Source organism: Otolemur garnettii, unplaced genomic scaffold (assembly GCF_000181295.1).
Source record: "Otolemur garnettii isolate 467f Iridium unplaced genomic scaffold, OtoGar3 scaffold00104, whole genome shotgun sequence".
NCBI lineage: Eukaryota > Metazoa > Chordata > Mammalia > Primates > Galagidae > Otolemur > Otolemur garnettii.
Window position 1 is genome coordinate 6,369,390 of NW_003852499.1, and position 18,807 is coordinate 6,388,196.

Below are 18,807 nucleotides of genomic sequence, written 5' to 3' on the forward strand. Positions count from 1 at the left end.
CAGAAGACTCGCTTGAGCCCAGGAGTTGGAGGTTGCTGTGAGCTGAGATGCCACGGCACTCTACCCAGGGGGACAGCTTGAGGCTCCTGTCTCAAAAAATAAAATAAAATAAATAAAATAAAAAAAAAATCTTTGTTCTCCCGATTATATTAAGAAGTGAAAAGGCAAGCCACTCAGAAAAATATTGAAGCACATACATCTGACAAAGATTGATTTCCAGAATTTGTAAAGAATTCTTACAACTCAATAATAAGAAGACAATTCAATAGGAACCATGGCTAAGGAAAACACACAAATGGCCATTAAATACATGAGAGGATGCTTAACAACACTAGTTATCAGAAAAGCCCTTATCCAAACTATGCTGATATAGTAATACTACTATTCATCCACTCAGATCGATTAAATATAAAAAGGGTGGAAATATCACATGCCAAGCAAGGATGTGAAACACATGAATCTCTCGCCCATTGCTGGTGAAAATAAAAAACCATACAACATCTTTGAAAAATATTTCATCAGTTTCTTATTATGTTAGATACATATTTTCATGTAATTCAGCAATTTCAATTGTAGATTTTTACTCCTGATGAACTATATGTAACGTATGAAACATATGTCCACACAAAAACTTGCCCATTAAGGTAGCAGCTTCATTCAAACTAAGGAGAACCTGGCCCCAACCACAATGTCCATCAGCAGGTGAGTAGATAAACAAATGATGGCATTTCTATATATTGTGACTACTACTCAGAAATAAAAGAGAACAAACCAGAGATCCCTATAACGGAATGGATGAGCCTCAAAAGCAATATGCTGAGCAAAAAAGAAAGACACAAAAAGTATATACTATATGATCTCCATTCACATGAAATTCTACAACATATATTAATGTATACAACATCAATTAACATCTATTGACAAAATGCAGATCAGCGGTTAACTCGGTTAACTCGGCTGAGGAGGAGAGGAATTGACTGCAAAGGGGCAGAAGGTTACTTTTTGCAATGATGGAAATTGTCATTGTAGAGGTGACTACATGGGTGTACGTATTTGTCAAAATTCATTGAACCGTGCTCTCAAACCAGGTGCATGTTATTGCATGCAAATTATTAGTCAATAAGTTGATTCTTTAAATAAAAGAGAAGACAAAGAGTGAAAACACTTGGATCCCATTCCTAGTGATTCCAATACTGCAGGAGTGATATAGGGCCAAGAAACCTACATTTTAAACAAGCCCTGTGGATAATTATACTTCAGGCTTTTCCACTTACAGTATTGATCTCTATAAACACCCAACTCTTGGACAACAAATCAAGTAGGTAATCAAAGAAAATTCAGAAGAAAAATAGTTGAGCTTTTCTATGCCCTATTCTGCTTCTCAACCTCCATTATTTAGCTGAACACGGGTCACTATCAAAGTATCCACTTGGGTGCTCTGTCCCCCTAACTATTGGCTCTGCGGAATAAGTTCTCTTCGTTCATTCATTCTTTGCCAAAAAAAAAAAAAAAAGGTGTACTGGGAAGATAAATGGCGGGGTGGGGCGGTGGGGAGCAAAATTGAAACACTCTACAAGTGCAGAGAAACCAATTTATGTGCAGAGCACAAATTCCTCTCCATGAGGTCCTTCAAGTCTGGCACCCAGACTCACTGGTGCCCAGCTCACTGGACGTGTGATAGCCACAAATATTTCTAGACAGGGAGCCTCATGGCCCACCTGTGTGAAGAGTGGAATTGCACAGCTGCAAACGTGCCAAGCCCACCCATAGCCCTGCCTCCTTCCTATCACACTCCCTTTTTACAGGCAGGGTCATTTCCCTGCCAAATTAGATTAAACCATAGTGCTCCGTTTCCATTTTTTAGTCTTTTCCTGCTGCCTGACGTATCTTCCCCATTTCTGGCCTCCTGTATTGCCTGTTGAAATCCTTCTCAAGCTTCATGGTCCAACTTGAATAACATCTCCCTCAGGTCTCATCAAATCACCAAACAAATGAAACCTTTCCCTCCCCTGAACTCTTCTGGCACTTGGTTTGAAGAGCTCTTACAGAATCCTGACTTGTATTTTACTTATTCATACGCATGTCATATCTATGTATTAGATAGGAATCAACTCTAGTATAGAAAGTAGTATTTATTCCCTATGCTACGTGTAGCTTATATACATCCTAGCACATTACTTTGCACTTAGTGGGTATTTTGCATATAATTATTGTAGAAATGAATGATTCAGTTCATGCTGACTCACAGCTCTGAGCTTATTCTCAAGCTGCCCTTCTTTTCTAGGAAACCCGTTTCACCTCAGGGGTCACTTCCTCTAAGAACCCTTCTTTGGCTGTTGGCTCCTGCTGCAGTCTGAGCATAGCTCTATCTCATCGCACCACCACCATATATCAAAATTAACTATTTATTCTCCATCCCACCCACTTATTCATAAGCTTCAGGAAACCAACAATTCCATCGTACCTAACTTTATCTTACCACCATCTAGCCCAGTGTTTGGTAATGGGATGCATTTCATAAATGTTTGTCAAATAGAGTGATCTATTCAGAAGTTTCTGGAAGCATAAGCCTATGCCACAGAGGGACTGGTTTATTTAGTTTGCGTTCCCTTAGAGAACCCCAAAACTCTCCTGAGATCTCATTCCCAGAGAAAACCCAGCACGAACAGCCTTCCTGCCTTGAGTTTCCTCAAGATTGAAGGCAGGAGCAGGCCCAGATGTTCTCTAGGTTCCCTCGCAGGCCCACGACCCTCCATCCTCAGGTACCTGGGTCCCCCAGCAGCATAGACTGTTGCACAAAACGGTCAAGTGTGGCGTCTCCTTGGAAAGTCGTTAAGATGGATCTCCAGCCCCCAGAATGCGGGGATTGGAGACAGACTCTGTGACCCTTTGGAGTCCCGTGCCGCCTCCTTCGCTCCTACTTTCCCTTCCCCTGCTTCCCTCTCCCTTTTCTTATCCTCTTTCTTACCTGATTCTCCTCTTCTATGGGTCTCACCGCACTTTCCCAGGACTGCTGTTTCCCTTCCTCCCGCTTTTCCTTCCTCACCTAGATTTATCTCATCCCTTGCGGGTCCCCTCGTTTATCCCGCTCTCCACCCCACCCCACCCCCAGCGCCCCGCCTCCCTCTCTCTCTCTCTCTCTCTGTCTCTCTCTCTCGCCTCCCTCCTCTCCTCTCTGCCCGGCAGGAAGCAGAGCCTCCTTACTAAGCCTGGAGGAGGGAGGGTAGGTGGGCCCCGGCGCTGCGGTTCCGCCCTCAGTGCGTGTGCGAATGTCTGTGTGGTGGTGACGCGGCGCCGGCGGCGGGGAGGGAGGCTGGGCCCGCGGGAGAGGGAGGCGAGCCGACTGCTGGGGCTGCTCGGCTCCTGCGCGCCCTCGCGCTCCCCGCCGCCCGCCCAGGCGCAGGCAGGGCGCAGGCGGCGGCGGGCGGCATGGAGAGCCTGCTGGAGAACCCGGTGCGTGCCGTGCTCTACCTCAAGGAGCTCACCGCCATCGTGCAAAACCAGCAGAGCCTCATCCACACCCAGCGCCAGCGCATCGACGAGCTGGAGCGGCGGCTGGACGAGCTAAGCGCCGAGAACCGCAGCCTGTGGGAGCATCAGCAGCTGCTGCAAGCCCAGCCTCCGCCCGGGCTCGTCCCCCCGTCGTCAGCCCCGCTGCCAGCTTCCCTGGCCACCGCTCCCACCGCTGCCGGCGGGGCCCAGGAATCTCTCCAGGACCACGGACAGCTCTCCCCCGCCGCGCCACAGGCAGCACCCGAGCAGCAGCCGCTTCAGCACCACGGACAGCTCCTGGCGCAGCCCCAGCCGGGCCCCAGCGGTAGGGCTCATGCACCCCAGTCGCCCCACCAGCACCCAGTGACACTCGGGGCCGTCGCCGACAAGGAGAAGGAGCGTTCCCCGAGTTGTTGCGCTGCCGGAGCCCTCCTTCAGCACAAATCCCCCGCCGCCCTCAGCAAGGGCGTCCTGAGCAGGAGACCTGAGTGAGTGAGGAAGAGGAGGGGGAAGGTTGTGGTGGAAGGAAGGGCGCGAGGAGGAGACAAGGGGGAAACCGAGTGCGTGTCAGAGTCTGAAGGACCGGGGTAATGGGTAATGCGAAGTGAAGGAGTGAGAAGATGCTTAAGGGTAGAAGTGAGTCAAGGAGGCTTGAGGGAAAACAGGGAACAGTATCAGTGTTTGAGAAGGTTTGGGGAACGTTGGAGCAAAAAGAAGTACCCAGATCCTCACTGGAGAAAAGAGAGGAGGAACTGCGTCTTAAATGATTGGGGTTATTGGGAACTTGCAGGGTTTAAAGGAGAACAGATTGGGAGGAAGTTGGGATGAAGATTATACTGGACAAAACAGTAACATTGAAGAATTTTTTAAGTTAGAAAAAAATTGGAAGGGAGTTTGGATAGTAAAATTATTTGAATGAAGAGTGAGATATGAAAAAGACAGAGGGTTGGCAAACAGGCATGTTAAGAGCTTTGAAAGAGCTGGAGACCAGGAAGAGTAGGATTGGGGTAGAGGTGAATTCAGGAAGCAGAGGATAAAGCTGAAAAAATGGGAGAGATGTGAGAAGGCAGGGGACTTGCAAATAGAAGAAGATAAAGGGTGAGAGAAAGAGAAATGAGCTGTGTCTTTAACTGATGCAGTCGGAGTTAAAGCCAGGAGTGGCTCATTTGGGGAAGCTTACTCTGCCTGGACCTGAGTGGGCACAATTCTGATGACTCTCTGCAGAGCCCAAGGGGTGCAAAGAAGCCACCCGTGCAGCCAGCAGAGGACTCAGTTACAGCTTGAGGAATCAGTGCAGTTATGGATTTTTCCTCAGACTCAGGAGGATATCTGTGCAGGGTGGTGGGCCATCATGGAAAGAGAACAATGATGAGGGGGACAGTTGGGAAACAGAGTTGGTATTTGGATGTAATGCCTGCTGTGCCCCTCTCTGTTATGGCTAATGACTCCAAGCCTTATTCCTTATTTCCCCTTGGTTATTGGGTGACAACTGGAATGTTGTGTTGGGTCTGCGGAGAAATGTTAACCCCCCCCATCCCACCCAGGATCTAGGATCTCAGTTCTTTTTTCACTCGAGAGGTCCATGAACTAGGAATATGGGAAGGAAGGATGAAAGGGGGCTGGCACATTCTCTCCTCTGTCTTAGAAAGACTGGCCACATCAGCTTCCTTTCCTGATTAGACAGGCAATGGGAGAACTGAATGCAAGAGCAGCTCAGGGGAAATCAGTACCTGGGCCACACCTGGCCCTTGACAATGGCGAGGGAAGGGAGGAAGAGAGGAGAGGGGAGCCAAGAATCTCATCTCCATTCAGGCTCAAGCGTGCTTTAAACCTAAGGGATACTTGTAAAGTACCTCGCCTTATTCTTTTAAAACTTATTTTCTTCTCTCATCTGCTGTACATAGTTAGAGAAGTTGAGTCAGGGTGCATTGGCTCACGGAGCAGGTTGGACCAGAATTGTGGGACCTTCAGGGTGAAGATCTAGGATGATGATCTGGCTTGGGAGACCTAAAGCATTTAAGCCCAAGAAGACGCAGTTTCCCCTCCATGGCCCATGTTCCTTTTCCTCAGTTTCACAGTTCTTGTTCCTCATCTGGCATAAAAAGCAGAAAATCAGTTTTCCCTCAATGCCCAAGGATCAGCAAAAGGTGACGTGCTTCCAAGATAGCATGGAATCTTTTCCTCAGATAGGAAGAAAGTCCCATTCCCATTTCAGTCCATTTTCCTGGGGGCTGCTGATAATCATGATCCTTCACCTGCCTCCTTTGCTCATGCCTTCTGGTGTCTCTCTTTTCTCCCACTGCACCCCACTTTCTTTGCATCTCTTCAGGGGACTATATAGACTAGAAGAATTGATGAAAGATCATTTTTCCTGGGCAAAGACTGCTATGGCCTAGAGAGACCACACCTTTCCACCAGATGCTCCTGCTGGGAAGCCAGGGATTTAGGAATCACCTGGATTTCCTATGCAGCCTCCCATGTCAGTGCCAGAGAAACCATGACGTCCTCATCTTTCCTCCTCACCTGTCCTGCTTTTGCTTCCCAAGAGAGCAGAACAAAAATAAGAAATAATTAGGATGGTAGGGACTGGAAGTTGTTGAAAATCTTTCACTATGAAAGTTCTTCCAGGCACCGAAAGCAACTCTTTACTTTCTCCAGATCCTCCAGTTCTCCTCCCTCCTCTGCCACCCTGGATACCCAGAGACTTAGAGCCCAGAGATTTGCCCACTTCACCTCCTCTCTGCAACTCTCTTCCCCTGGCTGTGACATCATTGCCATCGTAGCTGGCTGCATAACCTTCTAGATCACCCATTTCTTTCCCCCATAGTTTTGCCCAATTGTAGCCCCAATGTCCCCACAGAACCTCAGGAAGGAATCTGATGGCTGACTCCATGTTCGGCCACACGCTGCTTTCTGCCCATGGCCCCCATTGTGCATGTGAGTTCTCCTCTGCCTCTTTATGGTGCAGGGCTAGATGGAGCCAGCAGGCAGGGAGAGCTCTGCAGACACACAATGGTGTGAGGAGAAGCAGAGCAGAACCAGCACCCCTCTGCCTGGTGTTTCTCCTGGGGAGCCCCCTGCTGCATCAGTTTTCTATTTGGCCTGCTGAAGTAGGAGGAAGAGATGGCACTGAGGGTCTTCTGATCATACTTCTGCTGTGAATCATTTCTCATTTTTCCTCTGGCCTCATTATAGTGAGAGCGCAGCCACAGTGAGGTGGCTGGAGGGTGGTGAGGGTTTCCAGGGGCCAGGCACTGAGTTAGATGTATTCTTTCACCACACACTTTGTCTCTTATCCCCAGGACTCCTCTTTCTCTCCAATTCCAGGAGAGGCAGAAGCCCTGGGAAACCTGGGACTGGGAAATAATGAATCATTTCATTGTCATCCGATCTACATTAATATGCAGCTTGGCCTCTGAGCTGAAGGAGGAAGACACAGAGGTGGTGGCCTCGGAGGGCAGGCCGAGGAAGCAGCAATATGAGGGTGGCTGAGTGCAGAGATATCGTCAAAGAAAAGCACTCAGGGGTTAAAATTCTTTCTTTGCATGCTCCCTGACTCACTAAACTCTGGCTCCCACTGGCTTAATGGAAGCAGCGCACATAGCTTCCTCTTCTTTATTTTTTCAATCAAGGCTCACAGCATCTACAGAACTGATTATTATCTTTCTCCTGGCTGGAGCCAGAACTTCAACTTGACTTGGCAAAGTCCCTTACCATAGAAGCACATGACCCTATCTGAAGCTGCTGGCTTCAGTGTGATCACAGTTTCTCTGCTGAAATACATCTGCCCACCCACCCAGAGTCTGTGAATGACAGGGATTGCCCATGTCTCCAAGTTCACCAGCAGATGATTGCTGGTGGCTAGGTTCTTGCATTATAATTCAAATTCAGCTCCTACTCCAAGCTCCCCATCTCAGCATAGCTATGAAGTCCAAATGGCTCAGAAGGTCTTATCCTCTCCTGTCTTTCTTCCCCCTTTGTCTTCCTTTTCCATGCTTCCTCTTCCTCACTACTTTCTTTCCTTCACTTCCTCCCCTTTCCGCTCCTTCAAATGCTTTCTCTCTCTCATCTTTTCTTCTTTCCAGCCTTCTTCCACTTAGGCTACATAGGGAAGTCTCTTTCCTCTCTACCCTCATCCTTTAAGCATGAACTAAATCCTGAGTCATCTTGTGAGCTCCCTGATCTCATACTACCTGGAGGCTGGGGTTAGATAGAAGAATGCCTTATGTGCGTCTTAGTCTGAGTTGTCTAAGATGCTGATTGGAGCAAGTGTCTCTGCTCCTATCAGGTCAGAGTTTTCTGCCTAAAGTTGGAAGTGGGTGACTGGCCCATCCTGGAAGCTATTAAAAGAGTGTGAAAGTCTATCAGCCAGTCAACTACATGTATCAAGTGTCCAGGCCATTCAAAGCCCTGCACTGTGTGTTGTAGAAGCTTGGAAAGAAGCAAATGGTCCTTGCTCAATTTACATGAGACCATGCCTAGAAAGATTTAAATATGTGTAAGCATATTGAGGCTGCCTAGAGCTACCATCTATCAGAACAGTACAGGGTAAAAAGGTGAGCATGCAAATTCTGTTCAGAGCCAGAGAGACAGTTTTCTTGGGTGAAGTCAAGGCTTTATGTCAGAATAATCAGAGCCAAGGATAGCTGGAAAGGGAACAAAGCCCAGAGATTCACTCCATGAAGATATCTGCATTGCCTGTGCATCTCATTCCATCCTGGGATGTGCGTGCTCTACTCTAACCCCCTCCCACTAGGATCAGTACCATCAGTAGGGCAAGAAGAATCTCAGCACATGGGCCCCTGTCTACCTCTGTGCCCAGGAAGCCTGGTTGTCAAGGAAGCATCATATGGCCAATGCTTATAGTCTATCTGTCCTTTGATTCCCCTGTCTCCAACACAGAAAGAACTTCCAGCTAACAAGCTGGACAATGGGACCAGAATGGAGGCTCAGTGATAGGAGGGAGCAAGTGTGCTTGTGTGCATACCTGGAAGCTGGCACAGAGTGAGCACTTGCAAAGACCAGCTGCCCCCTGCCTGCCCAAGTGCCTAGACTGCTGCTCTTTCCTCCCTTTCATTCAAAAAGGAGCAAAACTGAAAAGAAATCATCATCCCCTGGTTCCTGGGAAACCCTGATTGCCTCCCTCCTCCTCGCCAGCCACTGTGCTATGTTCCATTCCACCTCCTCTCCCCTGCCTCACTGTCCCACCGTCCCCAGACCTACATAGTTCACAGCATAGGGCCTCACAAAAGACCCTGGCATGCTTTCCTGCTGCCCCCAAACCAAGCAACAGGAGCATCAGCCAATCTTTGCTGACTCAGCCAATATCTGTGTAGTCTGAGTTGCAAAATTTACTTGGGAATAAAGGCAGATAGGGTCAGGGTTGCATGGAGAGGGAATTGGAGGTGATTTGAAAAGGAGTAGGAGCTGGGATAAACGGGTGAGCCTATAGTCTGGAAGGAGACCCAACTTCTGAATTTACATACCATGTCAAGATTTTTGGATCAACTGCCCTTGGGGGGGCCTACATTTTTTTTCATTGGGGCCCAAACATACTGTCAGTGGCCCTGGACACAGGGTGGCAGCAGCTTAGCCAGGAGTTTCTCAGTAAGAAGTCTTGCGGACACTCGCTGCACCTGGCAGATTCCCAATATGAGGCCACCTGGCAGGGTTTCCGAGGCTTGGGCCACTGCAGCAACTTCCTTCTGCGCAAAGTGTGGGTGCCCATGTAGGCTGCAAAGGGTTTCTTGTTTCCACAAAGGAAAGGGGGGGGGGCATCATCATTTCAGGAAATGAGGGCATTACCAAAAAGAAAGGGAATCGGGAGTAAGCAAAGGGAGAAGTTAGATTTTCCAGGCTGAAAAGAACTTCAGGAAACCACAGAATCACACAATGCCCAAGATGCAGGTGGTTAGGAACATGAGCTCGGGGCAGGCACACCGGATAGGAGTCCTGTTTTACCACCTGCTGGCTGTGAGACTTACATTCATCATTTACTTTCTTTTAGCTTCTGTTTTTTTTTTTTTCACTTGTAAAATGAGGAATAATATCTATTTTAAAGGGTTATCATAAAGCTTAAAAATATCATTTGCTTAGCACTGTTTTGGGGGCACATGGTAAGTGCACCATATATTGGAGTGTTTCTACAGATAAAGAAACCAAGGCACAGAAAATGTTAAGAGGCTCATCCCACATCAGGCGACAGTGAAAGACTAGAATCCAGGTTCAAGATTCCTTCCACTCTGCCAGGCAGGTGTTTCTACATGTGCCCTTTTCTCATTTACCCTTCTACTTCTGGACTGTGCACCCAAGACATTCCAGGTACATGAATGTTAAGCTTACCTTAAAAAGCAGCCAAGCAGGACAGATCCACTAACTCTTAGCGCTTTGCAATGACAGCTCACACTTCAGGGCTGGGAAATGCTTCTTTAAGTGCAACTCAAATCTCTTCTATTGTGTTTTAAGGTTACTTGCACTTCTCTTACGGACATTAATCAAGGAGATCTGAGTTATCACCCAGTGCCCCAGGGAGAGAACGATGAGCATCCCCACTTCCTAAATAGGGAAACTATAGTCTCATCTCAGAAGAGGCATCCTGACTTGTCAAGGACAAAGACGAGGGTGGTTCTGAGGTCAGAAAGAGGCCTGGTGTGCTGTTGTGGGTCATTTGGGTAGTGATGGGAGGGAGTTTAGGGGGAGAACTCTGCTTTCTCTGCTCAGGCCTAGAAGGTAAATGAGTTTCTTCTCTTAAAGACTTTTCTTAGATGAGATGCCTTCCAAGAAAAAAACTAAAGAAATGAATGAAAAAATGTGGTGGGCTTCTCAAATTCTCTCCTAGGGCAGTTGTGGCTATGAGGCCACCAGAAGCAAAGATTGCTGGTTGGTGTGTGTGTGTGTGTGTGTGTGTGTGTGTGTATTAAGGCACAGGATGGGGTGGGGATGGGGAATAGGCTGTTTTGCTATTGCTCTTTGTTGGGAATAGCTGATCTGGAAGGGTTATATAACTGTGAGATCAAAGTACGTGCTGAGAGGTACCTTTCCTCCCCAGGAGGCAGGCTGCTACGGACAGAGGGTATGCAGGTGGCCTGTCCAAGACCCTGGCCAGAGAAGGACCCTGTTCTCTCTCTCTCTTTTTTTTAATCCTTTTACTGTTATTTGCATTTATTTTATATTGCATTTATTCCTGTGCCATACGTCTTTGCTTCTTTAGTTTCTTCTGGGATATCTTTTTCTTCTGTGCTACCTCTTCTTCTGGTTTGGGAACAATCTGTTCCTTTTCAGTAAGGATCATCTCAGTGTGGCAGGGGGAGCTTACGGATGGGTTAATGCGACCATGGGCTCTGTAAGTTTGGTGCTTGGGTGCTTTGTTCACTTGGATATGCTCAATGACCAGAAACCCTTAAGTTCAGCATTACTCTCTGCATTTTTAAACATATGCAGCAAAAATTCAGCACTTTTTTTGGGCCACCGACCCTGTGTCCAGCCCCACTGTTTGGCCTGGGCACACCTACCAACTCCACCATTGTAACGTGGGAATGGTACACATTGTTTCTTTAGGGTGACATCCTTCAGATACTTGGTGGCTTTTCATATAGGCATACCCTTGATGGCCTGGGCAGTTTCCCATGTGTTCTTAAAGTGAACATGAAGATTTGAGCCTCTTGACTTGCATGACTCTTCGGGGTTTTCTGGGTCAAGTGAATAGTGAACCATTTTCACAAATCACCTCAGGCCACTTAGGGGAAAAGGAAGAGGAAGAGCGGTGGCTTCTGGGAGAATCGGACCCTGTTCTCCATGTTGGCATCAGGCTATTCCCTCTCAGCTAGAGCTATAGAGTCTAGAGGGCATTAGAAGCTGAACCAGGATCCCCCAGCCCCTCTGGGAAATTAAACAAATGTCAGAACTGGAAGGATCCTTTAAGGTCATTTGGTCCGAACCTCCCATTTGGCCAATAAGAAAGCTAAGGCCCGAGAGGGAAGTAACTGGTGTGTGCAAACCAGTTAATGACAGAACTAGGGTTAGAGTTTGGATCCCCTTAACTCTTCCTCCAGTACTCTTGACATTACATGGTAATGGACTGAAAGAGCTACTCAAGACTGCTCCATGGGTTTGCAGAGCCAAATTTGCAGCCAGTTACTGGGGTTTAGGGGGAGCTAAGGCGGTCCCTCTGCCTTCTAGAGTATCTCACCTATGGCAACAACCCCACAATCAGAGGTTACTTTGGGTACTTCAAAGTTATCCTCCTTGTTAAAATGCAAATTCTAGGACAGGAAAAAAATAACACATTTAGCTTTATCCGTCTTTTACACTTTGGCATGAAGTGTAAATTCATGCAATTTCTGAGAGCAAGGTTTGGTGAGAGAGGAGGATACTATGGTAGCTCTGGGTAAGTGAAGGCCAGGGCAGGAGGCCTGCACGGAGCTGAAACACTCAAGAGGGAGGTTTTGAGAGTCCAAACAGATCTTTACCTCTACAATTCTGCAGGGAGTTGGAATTTCCCTGCTTGGCCCTGGTAAGGAAAGGGGAGGGATACCAGGCACTCCCACACCAAATTGTGGCACAGTAATAATTTGGGCAGCAGAAGGGTTACTTTCTACTTCCTGTGTGAAAGTCACAAGGCAAGAAGTGAGAAAGCATAATGGTGCATGATAAGCTCATTTGCTCCTTTCTAGGATCTTAAAATAATATTTTTGGATGGCAGAATGCCCCATGACTCTGCTGGGGCAGGGTGGGAAGACGTGGGCAGGAGGGGCTGGCAGATAGCAGAGGTTGGTTTGGCAGGAGCCTGGGAGGATGGGTTGATGGCCGAGCTCAACACCTAGGAGGTACTTGGTGAATACAGGTTGAATAACTAACTGCTTCCTCTTCAGGCCCCAGGCAGACTCACGGATTGTTCTGTGGCAGGGACAATGTGGTGTCAGGGCTGGCTCTGCAGGAGGAAGGCTCTGCTTAGGCCTGACAGCGCACTGGAGGGAAGCTGGATTCTGAGGTTCAGTTCTCCAGGCTGGCAGGGATGTGAGGAGGGGGGTGCTACCTCTCCCAGCTAACAGACCCACCAGTCAGCCTGAGTAGCTGCATTAAGAACAAAGCATGAGCAAGGCTTTGGAGTGAGAGTTCACTTCACTGCTCAGCTTCTCTCCCTCTCTGTCTCCCTCTCTCCCTCCTCTCTCTCCCTCTCTCTCTCTCTCTCTCACACACACACACACACAGAGCCTTGTTAGTAAGCAGAATTAGAAATGGGCAAGGGGCCTGTGAGGAGGGAAAGGAGGCCTGAATTGTGGCCCTGTCTCTGAAGGAAGAGAGGAGAGGTGGATTCTGGGGTCGTAGTTTGGCCTGGGAGACACAGCAGGACCTAGTTCCCAGCTTCCAGGCCTCTTATCCCTCTCTCTCAGCCAGGCAGTACCAGCTGTGTTCGGGGGGAGTACGAGTGGGTTGTATGCATGGTGTAGGGGTTCATGGGGCTGAGCAGGCACGGCTCCAGATGGGTGCCTGTGTGTCATTGTATTGAGCAGGGGAAGCTGAATGACAACCCACACTAGAGCAAAGAGAGTGCAGTTCTCTTGGCGCAGCCCAGTGCAGTTTTGTCTTACTACCCCCCAGTGACACCTGGCCTGGCCACATTGTCATGGGGAGGGGGTTCCTTCTCCTATCTCTTTATGATGTAGTCCACCTCTGTGGCCAGCTCCTTTCCCCCCTGTAAAATGGGGGTGAGTCCACAGTGCTTCTATCCTTCCATGGACACCCCTCTGTCTTGAGTATGCAGGACATCAAGTCTCTGAGGAGTGCATTTCTGCGGAGAAGCCTGCGGAAGCAGACGCTGTGCATCTATCTGCGACTTCCTGTTGAGATGTAGTGTTTGGAAGCTCAGGTACAGGGCAGGTGACACACTGAAAGGTGCAGCATGATTTTCGCTGCAGCCTGCATTGGCCTAGCTGTGGCCAGGGCCTGGTGCCGGTGACCTCTGCTCAGCCTGGCATTCACCTGCCTCCTATGGAGAATGCAGTCCTCCAGGCAGAGAGACAAGGGAAGTCCACAATTTCTTCTTTGATGAATGATTCCAATTACCGCAATTTTCATTCAATGCATTGATTCAACAGAATGATTATTTAAAAACAACAGCAGCAACAAAAATTCTGCGAAGCTGTTGAGAATTTCTTGCTTGGGCTGGGCTTCATGTTTCCTGTGCCATAGCTTGGTCTGTGGGAATAGACATCCTGGAAGCTTTCGGACTGACTCACAAGGCAGGCATCTTCGGCAGGCTGCATACTGCTTAAGGACGGTTGAGCCCACCAGGCAAGGGGTTTCCAGAGGCCAGTACAGGACTGCTGGGGCTGACCAGGAGGAAGACTATGTTTCAAAGTGGCTGGACTATGAGTCAGAAGGAGGGTCCCTGAGTCCTGACGGCAGCAGCCTCCCTCACACCCCCAAGTGTACGCGTAGGGCCAACCCCTCCCCCGCTCTGGGCTCTCAATTTCCCCTCCTGCTCATTGCGGACAGTCGGACAGTCGTTCTTTGCCCTCTTTCCTGCCCCCTCTGCCTCAGGTCACCACGGTCTGGCAAAGCAGAGCTGTCAGGGGGTTGCTGCATCAGGGAGGACCAGACCCAGCTTACATGTGAAAAAAAAAAAGACTTCTAAATGCCAGAGTGGTAGCAGGAAGCTCGGAATCGGGGACTGAGGGAGACTGAATTCACCTCCCTTTTAAGAACAGAAGGCAGCAGACTCCCGTGGGCCCTGGGGAGCGATGAGGTGACTTCTGCAGGGTTATCGAGCTCTCAGTACTCCAGAAAATTTCACTAGACTCCCTCTGGCCATGTATGTCTTAAACTCGGAGCAGCAGGAGAAGGGGGCTCGGGCTCCAGCTGCTTTTTCCCTCCCCAGCCTGAGCGACCCTCCAGGTCCTCCTCCTGTTCCCTGGCCCACTCCCTGCGCAACCCCGGGGAAGCCCTTCCCGCTTTGGCCGCGCTCCCCGGGGGTTCCAGGGCGGGAGGCGGTGAGGGCAGGATTTCTTGCGTGGGCGGCGGGCGCGCTGCTGCACACCACGGACGGAACCGCAGCCCTGCGCCCGCCGCCCGCCGCCCAGGCGATGCGCAGTCACGCGCCCGGGAAGCACAGCCTCCGCGTCATCCCAGCCGCGGGCCGCGCCTGTGCGCCCTGGCCACCCCCGCGCCCATGTCTGAGTCTCGCCGCGATGCACCCCTGGTGCAACCATCCCCAATATCCCCCACCCCCACCCCCGCAGCAGCCGGCACGGCCATCCGCCCACAGGGTCTGGAAGCACCTAGGACCCGAGGGGGAGGGGCGAGGGCTTCTATGCTGCTGCTGCTGCTGTCACCCCCCCTGCCAGGTGTTCATGGTGTCCATGGTCCCAGCTGGCGCTGGCGTGAGTAGATTCCCTTTGGAGAAGAGCTGCTAGGAGGGTCAGGGGTCAGGATGGTGTCACCGAGGTCCAACTGGACTCAGCATCTTAGCAAAAATATCCCAGCCCTATTCTAGCCTACCCATATTTATGTTGGTATTTTGTAGAGTCACAATCTTAGAGTTCCACAGGCTACAGGTCCTTGGGCCCAGTCTATGGTGGAGTGTAGCCAGTGCAGGGCACTGGGTTTGAAGCTAGACTCCTTATCTCGTAACTCTGATTTAGAGCAGTGACAGCCTCAGTTTTCTCATCTGTAAAATGGGGACATGAACAGTCCCAACCTTACTGGCTTGCTGTAAAAATTCCCAGGTGATGCCAAGAAAATGACAAGCAAGCTGGAGGCCTGACAGCAGTGAGGACTCACATTGTGGGATTTGCTGTTATTCTGGGGACCCTTCCAGTGGTAAGACCTGGGCCAGAAAGTGTACTGGAGATAGAGAGCTCTTAACCTACCACCCTTAATCTTCTAGAGGGCTCTGAATAGGATGACTCCTTCCCATTTTGATTTGCCAGCCCCTGAAATGGTTGAAAGCAGCCACCCTGCCCTTGCTTTGTCTTCCAGTCCCCTTCACCCCCCTTCTTTGAGATTCACACCCTTAATCCTCACCTTTCCTGGTCCACATGGCTTTGTGGGTGGCTCTGCCTGACCTCAGTCATTGCTCTCCCAGGACACAGGAGCCAGAAGTGAGCCTTGAAGCCCCAGGGTGTGACCAGCTTGGGCACAGGGAGGCCTCCCTCACTCTATGGCTGCCCCAGCCACAGGCAGGTCTTGGGCCTTGCGTACCTTTAGATGGCACCTTACTCAGCCCAGGCCACAGGTGGGACCCATTATATATAAGGTCTGCTAAAGCCCTAGGGCTCTTGCACTTGAAGGACTCTGGCTTCTGGCCACCTGTATTTGTTGTCCAGGTAGCTTTTAACACCCCAAATGCCTGGCCTTTTCACACAGCCCTGTTAGATTTTCACTTTTGTCAATCCAGTTGTTTTTTTTTTTAAACTTTACTCTTTTTGAATAGACTACACATTGACATAGTACAAGATTTAAAAAATCCAAGAGTTTACAATGAAAAGCATTTACCCATCCCTGTTTACTAACCATCCCCCACACCACATGCACAACCTTTCAGCAAGCACTATCAGCATTTTCTCCTGTGTCTTTCCAGGCATTTTCTATGTACGTTCAAACAATAATATGTATGTATATATTTTTACACAATTAACAGTATATTATATGCTACTAGGCATCTCAATTTCCTCCCTATAATATACATCAGTGATCTTTCTATATTCATTGATGGAAGAGCTGCCTCATTCTGCTGTACAAACAGCTGTGAATCTAGGTCCCCTCTTCTCCTCTGCTGAATTTTGCATGGCAAGTTCTAGGTAGCCTGCCTTTGCAATCATTTGGGGTGGGCTTTTTTTGAGGGCTAAGGGGTGGGTGTGAGGCAGACATTATTGAGAGGCTCCTTTTCAACTTGCCCCTTTAGTTGCTGACCTGCTGCGGCAGCCTCCTACCAACGCTGGTTAATTACAGAAGAAATAAGATTCAGTAAGCGCGCTTCTTGGTCTGCAATCTCTCTAGCTTGGCTCACTTTTGTTCCCTGGGGCACCCTTTGTTGTTAGCAGTCATCAAGGTTGGAGGAGCTTCCCAGAGTTGTAATCTGGTTCAAAATGAGCTGAATCCTGAAAACCCACCAACTTCCTGAACTGATCTGAGAAATAAATTGACCTTATAGCCTTTCCCCCTGCTGTCCACCCCAGGCTGAGCGCACCCCAGTCCTTGCTAAGAATGAAAGGAACTTTATTCCTATAGTTTAGAAAAAATGTAAAAGGTGACAGAATGGGAATAATTATACAAAGTGAGTATACAGGAGTCTTTGCTGAGTTTTGCTATAAACAGAAGTAAAGAAATGGGGTGCTTGCTGGAGGGGAAGTGGATTGTTCTATAGGTTGAGAACCATCACAGCATGTTTGTTTCAGGAGTATAAGCTGACTACATGGATTGACCCTCTGCCATAGAGAAGGCCCTATCCTAAGCTCTCTAGGGAAATTGAGAGAGACTATATCATTCCTAGAGGAAAGCAAAAATTTAATGACAGCTAATATTTACCATGCACTTGCTATGAGCTAGCTAGGCACTGTATTCAGTGTTTTACAAACTTTCTCTCAATATGTCCCAGTAACAACGTCCTGAGCTGGGCTCCATCTGTATGTCTTCCAAGCAACATGAGACTGCTTGTCCATAATCAAACCCAATGCGGTTCTGGCATTTGGCACTCCCAGCCTCTCTTCTTCACTGCCTCCCTGCAGATGACTGCAATAACACGCATCCCAATTTCCAAGAGACGTGTTCTCAAAACTCATTTGCCCCCTTGGAGACTGTCATTCAGGAGGGTTAGGGGAAGGAAGGCAGCCAAATGTGCTTTAAATGAAGCTCTCAAGGGCTTCTGGTGCGTCTCCCTGCTTGAAAACCATCAGAACAGATCAGCTTGGGCACACTTACTCTTTAACACGTGCACACACGCATTCACTCTGTGCTGTACATAATTAGGCTGGCTGGAGTTGGGAAAAAATTAAAGCATGGTGGGCAGTGCTATATAGGAGAAAGTGAAAAGAGAAGAGAGTTGAATGTGTCATTGTCATTTAGGAATGGGGACTTGTGCTTAGGTTCCTCCAGGGCAGGAGTCACAGGAAAATATTCACGTGACAAGGATATGTGGAGCTCTGCATGTCGGCTCTGCTGTAGGCACTGGGGGTTCACTGTGAACAAATCAGACCAAGACCCTGCCATTGTGGAGCTCATGTTCAGATATTAAATGAGTCAATTCATCTGTGTACTATAAACCATGAGGACTAGAAGGAACTTAGGAAGTAGCTGGAAAGAAGATGGCTCTCACAGGGAAGACCCCCCCTAAGAGAAACCACTGGAGCAGAGAGATTAAATAGGGATGAAATAAAACAGCCCCACGTGGAGACCTGCAGAAAAGACATTCCGTGTATAGGCCCTGGCTGGAAGGAAGGCACGAGTCCAAAGGACAGAAGGGAAAGGGGGCCCAAGGGAGCAAGAGAGGGACTGGGAGGGGGGCTGGGGCTGGACTGGGCCTTCTGTAGGAATTGGAGGGGTGAGAGATTGCCAAGACATGAACAGGAGATGAGGGGAGCCACAGGTTCAAAGAGCAGATGAGGGAGAGCAGGTCAGCAGAGAGAGCCAGGGAGTGCAGTTGACAGCCGGTTGATAGTCACATGTTCATTCAGCCTTTCTTTCAACATCCATGGACTTATTTTCTGCTGTGTGCTAGGCATTTGTGTACATTCATGATCTCATTTATTCACACAATCCTGATGTGGAAGTATTACTATCTCGACTGCACAGAGGTGGTAACTGAGACTCAGAGACATTAAGGTGGTCCATCCAAAGTCACACAGCTAAATGTCTTCAGGATTTACATGCAAGCTTTAGCCTCTTACACCCTAACATAGCTATCCCTACTCTAGGAGTTCCCCATGGCATGGGAAGTGCTTCCCCCAGGCAAAGCTTAATTTGGGACACGGATCAAAGTTTAGGGACAAAAAGGCTGATGGCACCATGCCCATATGACAGCTGTTCATGTTGATGCAGTTCTGAACTTGGCTCTTGGCCCATTCATCTCTGTCATGCCTAGCTTGAGGACTGGCTGAATACCACCCACACGTAGCCACGAGGTAGATGGTTTACAAGTCCCCATGGGACATCACATCCCTGTAATGCCCACATGATTAGGAGGCCTCACCTAGGGGACAAAACATTCTTGGTCTCAGCTCTCTATGTATGTGTGTTCAAATGCACATGTGTGCACACTCAAGGTTGTTTGTGAAAATATGGGTATGTGGGCATATGTGTATTTCCACATTCAAGAGT

The 18,807-nt window shown here is 48.8% G+C and overlaps 1 protein-coding gene across 1 annotated transcript in view; it reads left to right on the top strand.

Annotated features, from left to right (window-relative positions):
* The first annotated feature begins 3,429 nt into the window (after nt 1–3,429).
* Nucleotides 3,430–18,807, top strand: part of IQSEC3 (IQ motif and Sec7 domain 3) — a 100,603-nt gene continuing 85,225 nt past the window's right edge. The window contains exon 1 of the mRNA XM_003796443.1: nt 3,430–3,980. Within this exon, the coding sequence (XP_003796491.1) occupies nt 3,430–3,980 (551 nt within the window). The remainder of the gene's footprint in view (nt 3,981–18,807) is intronic.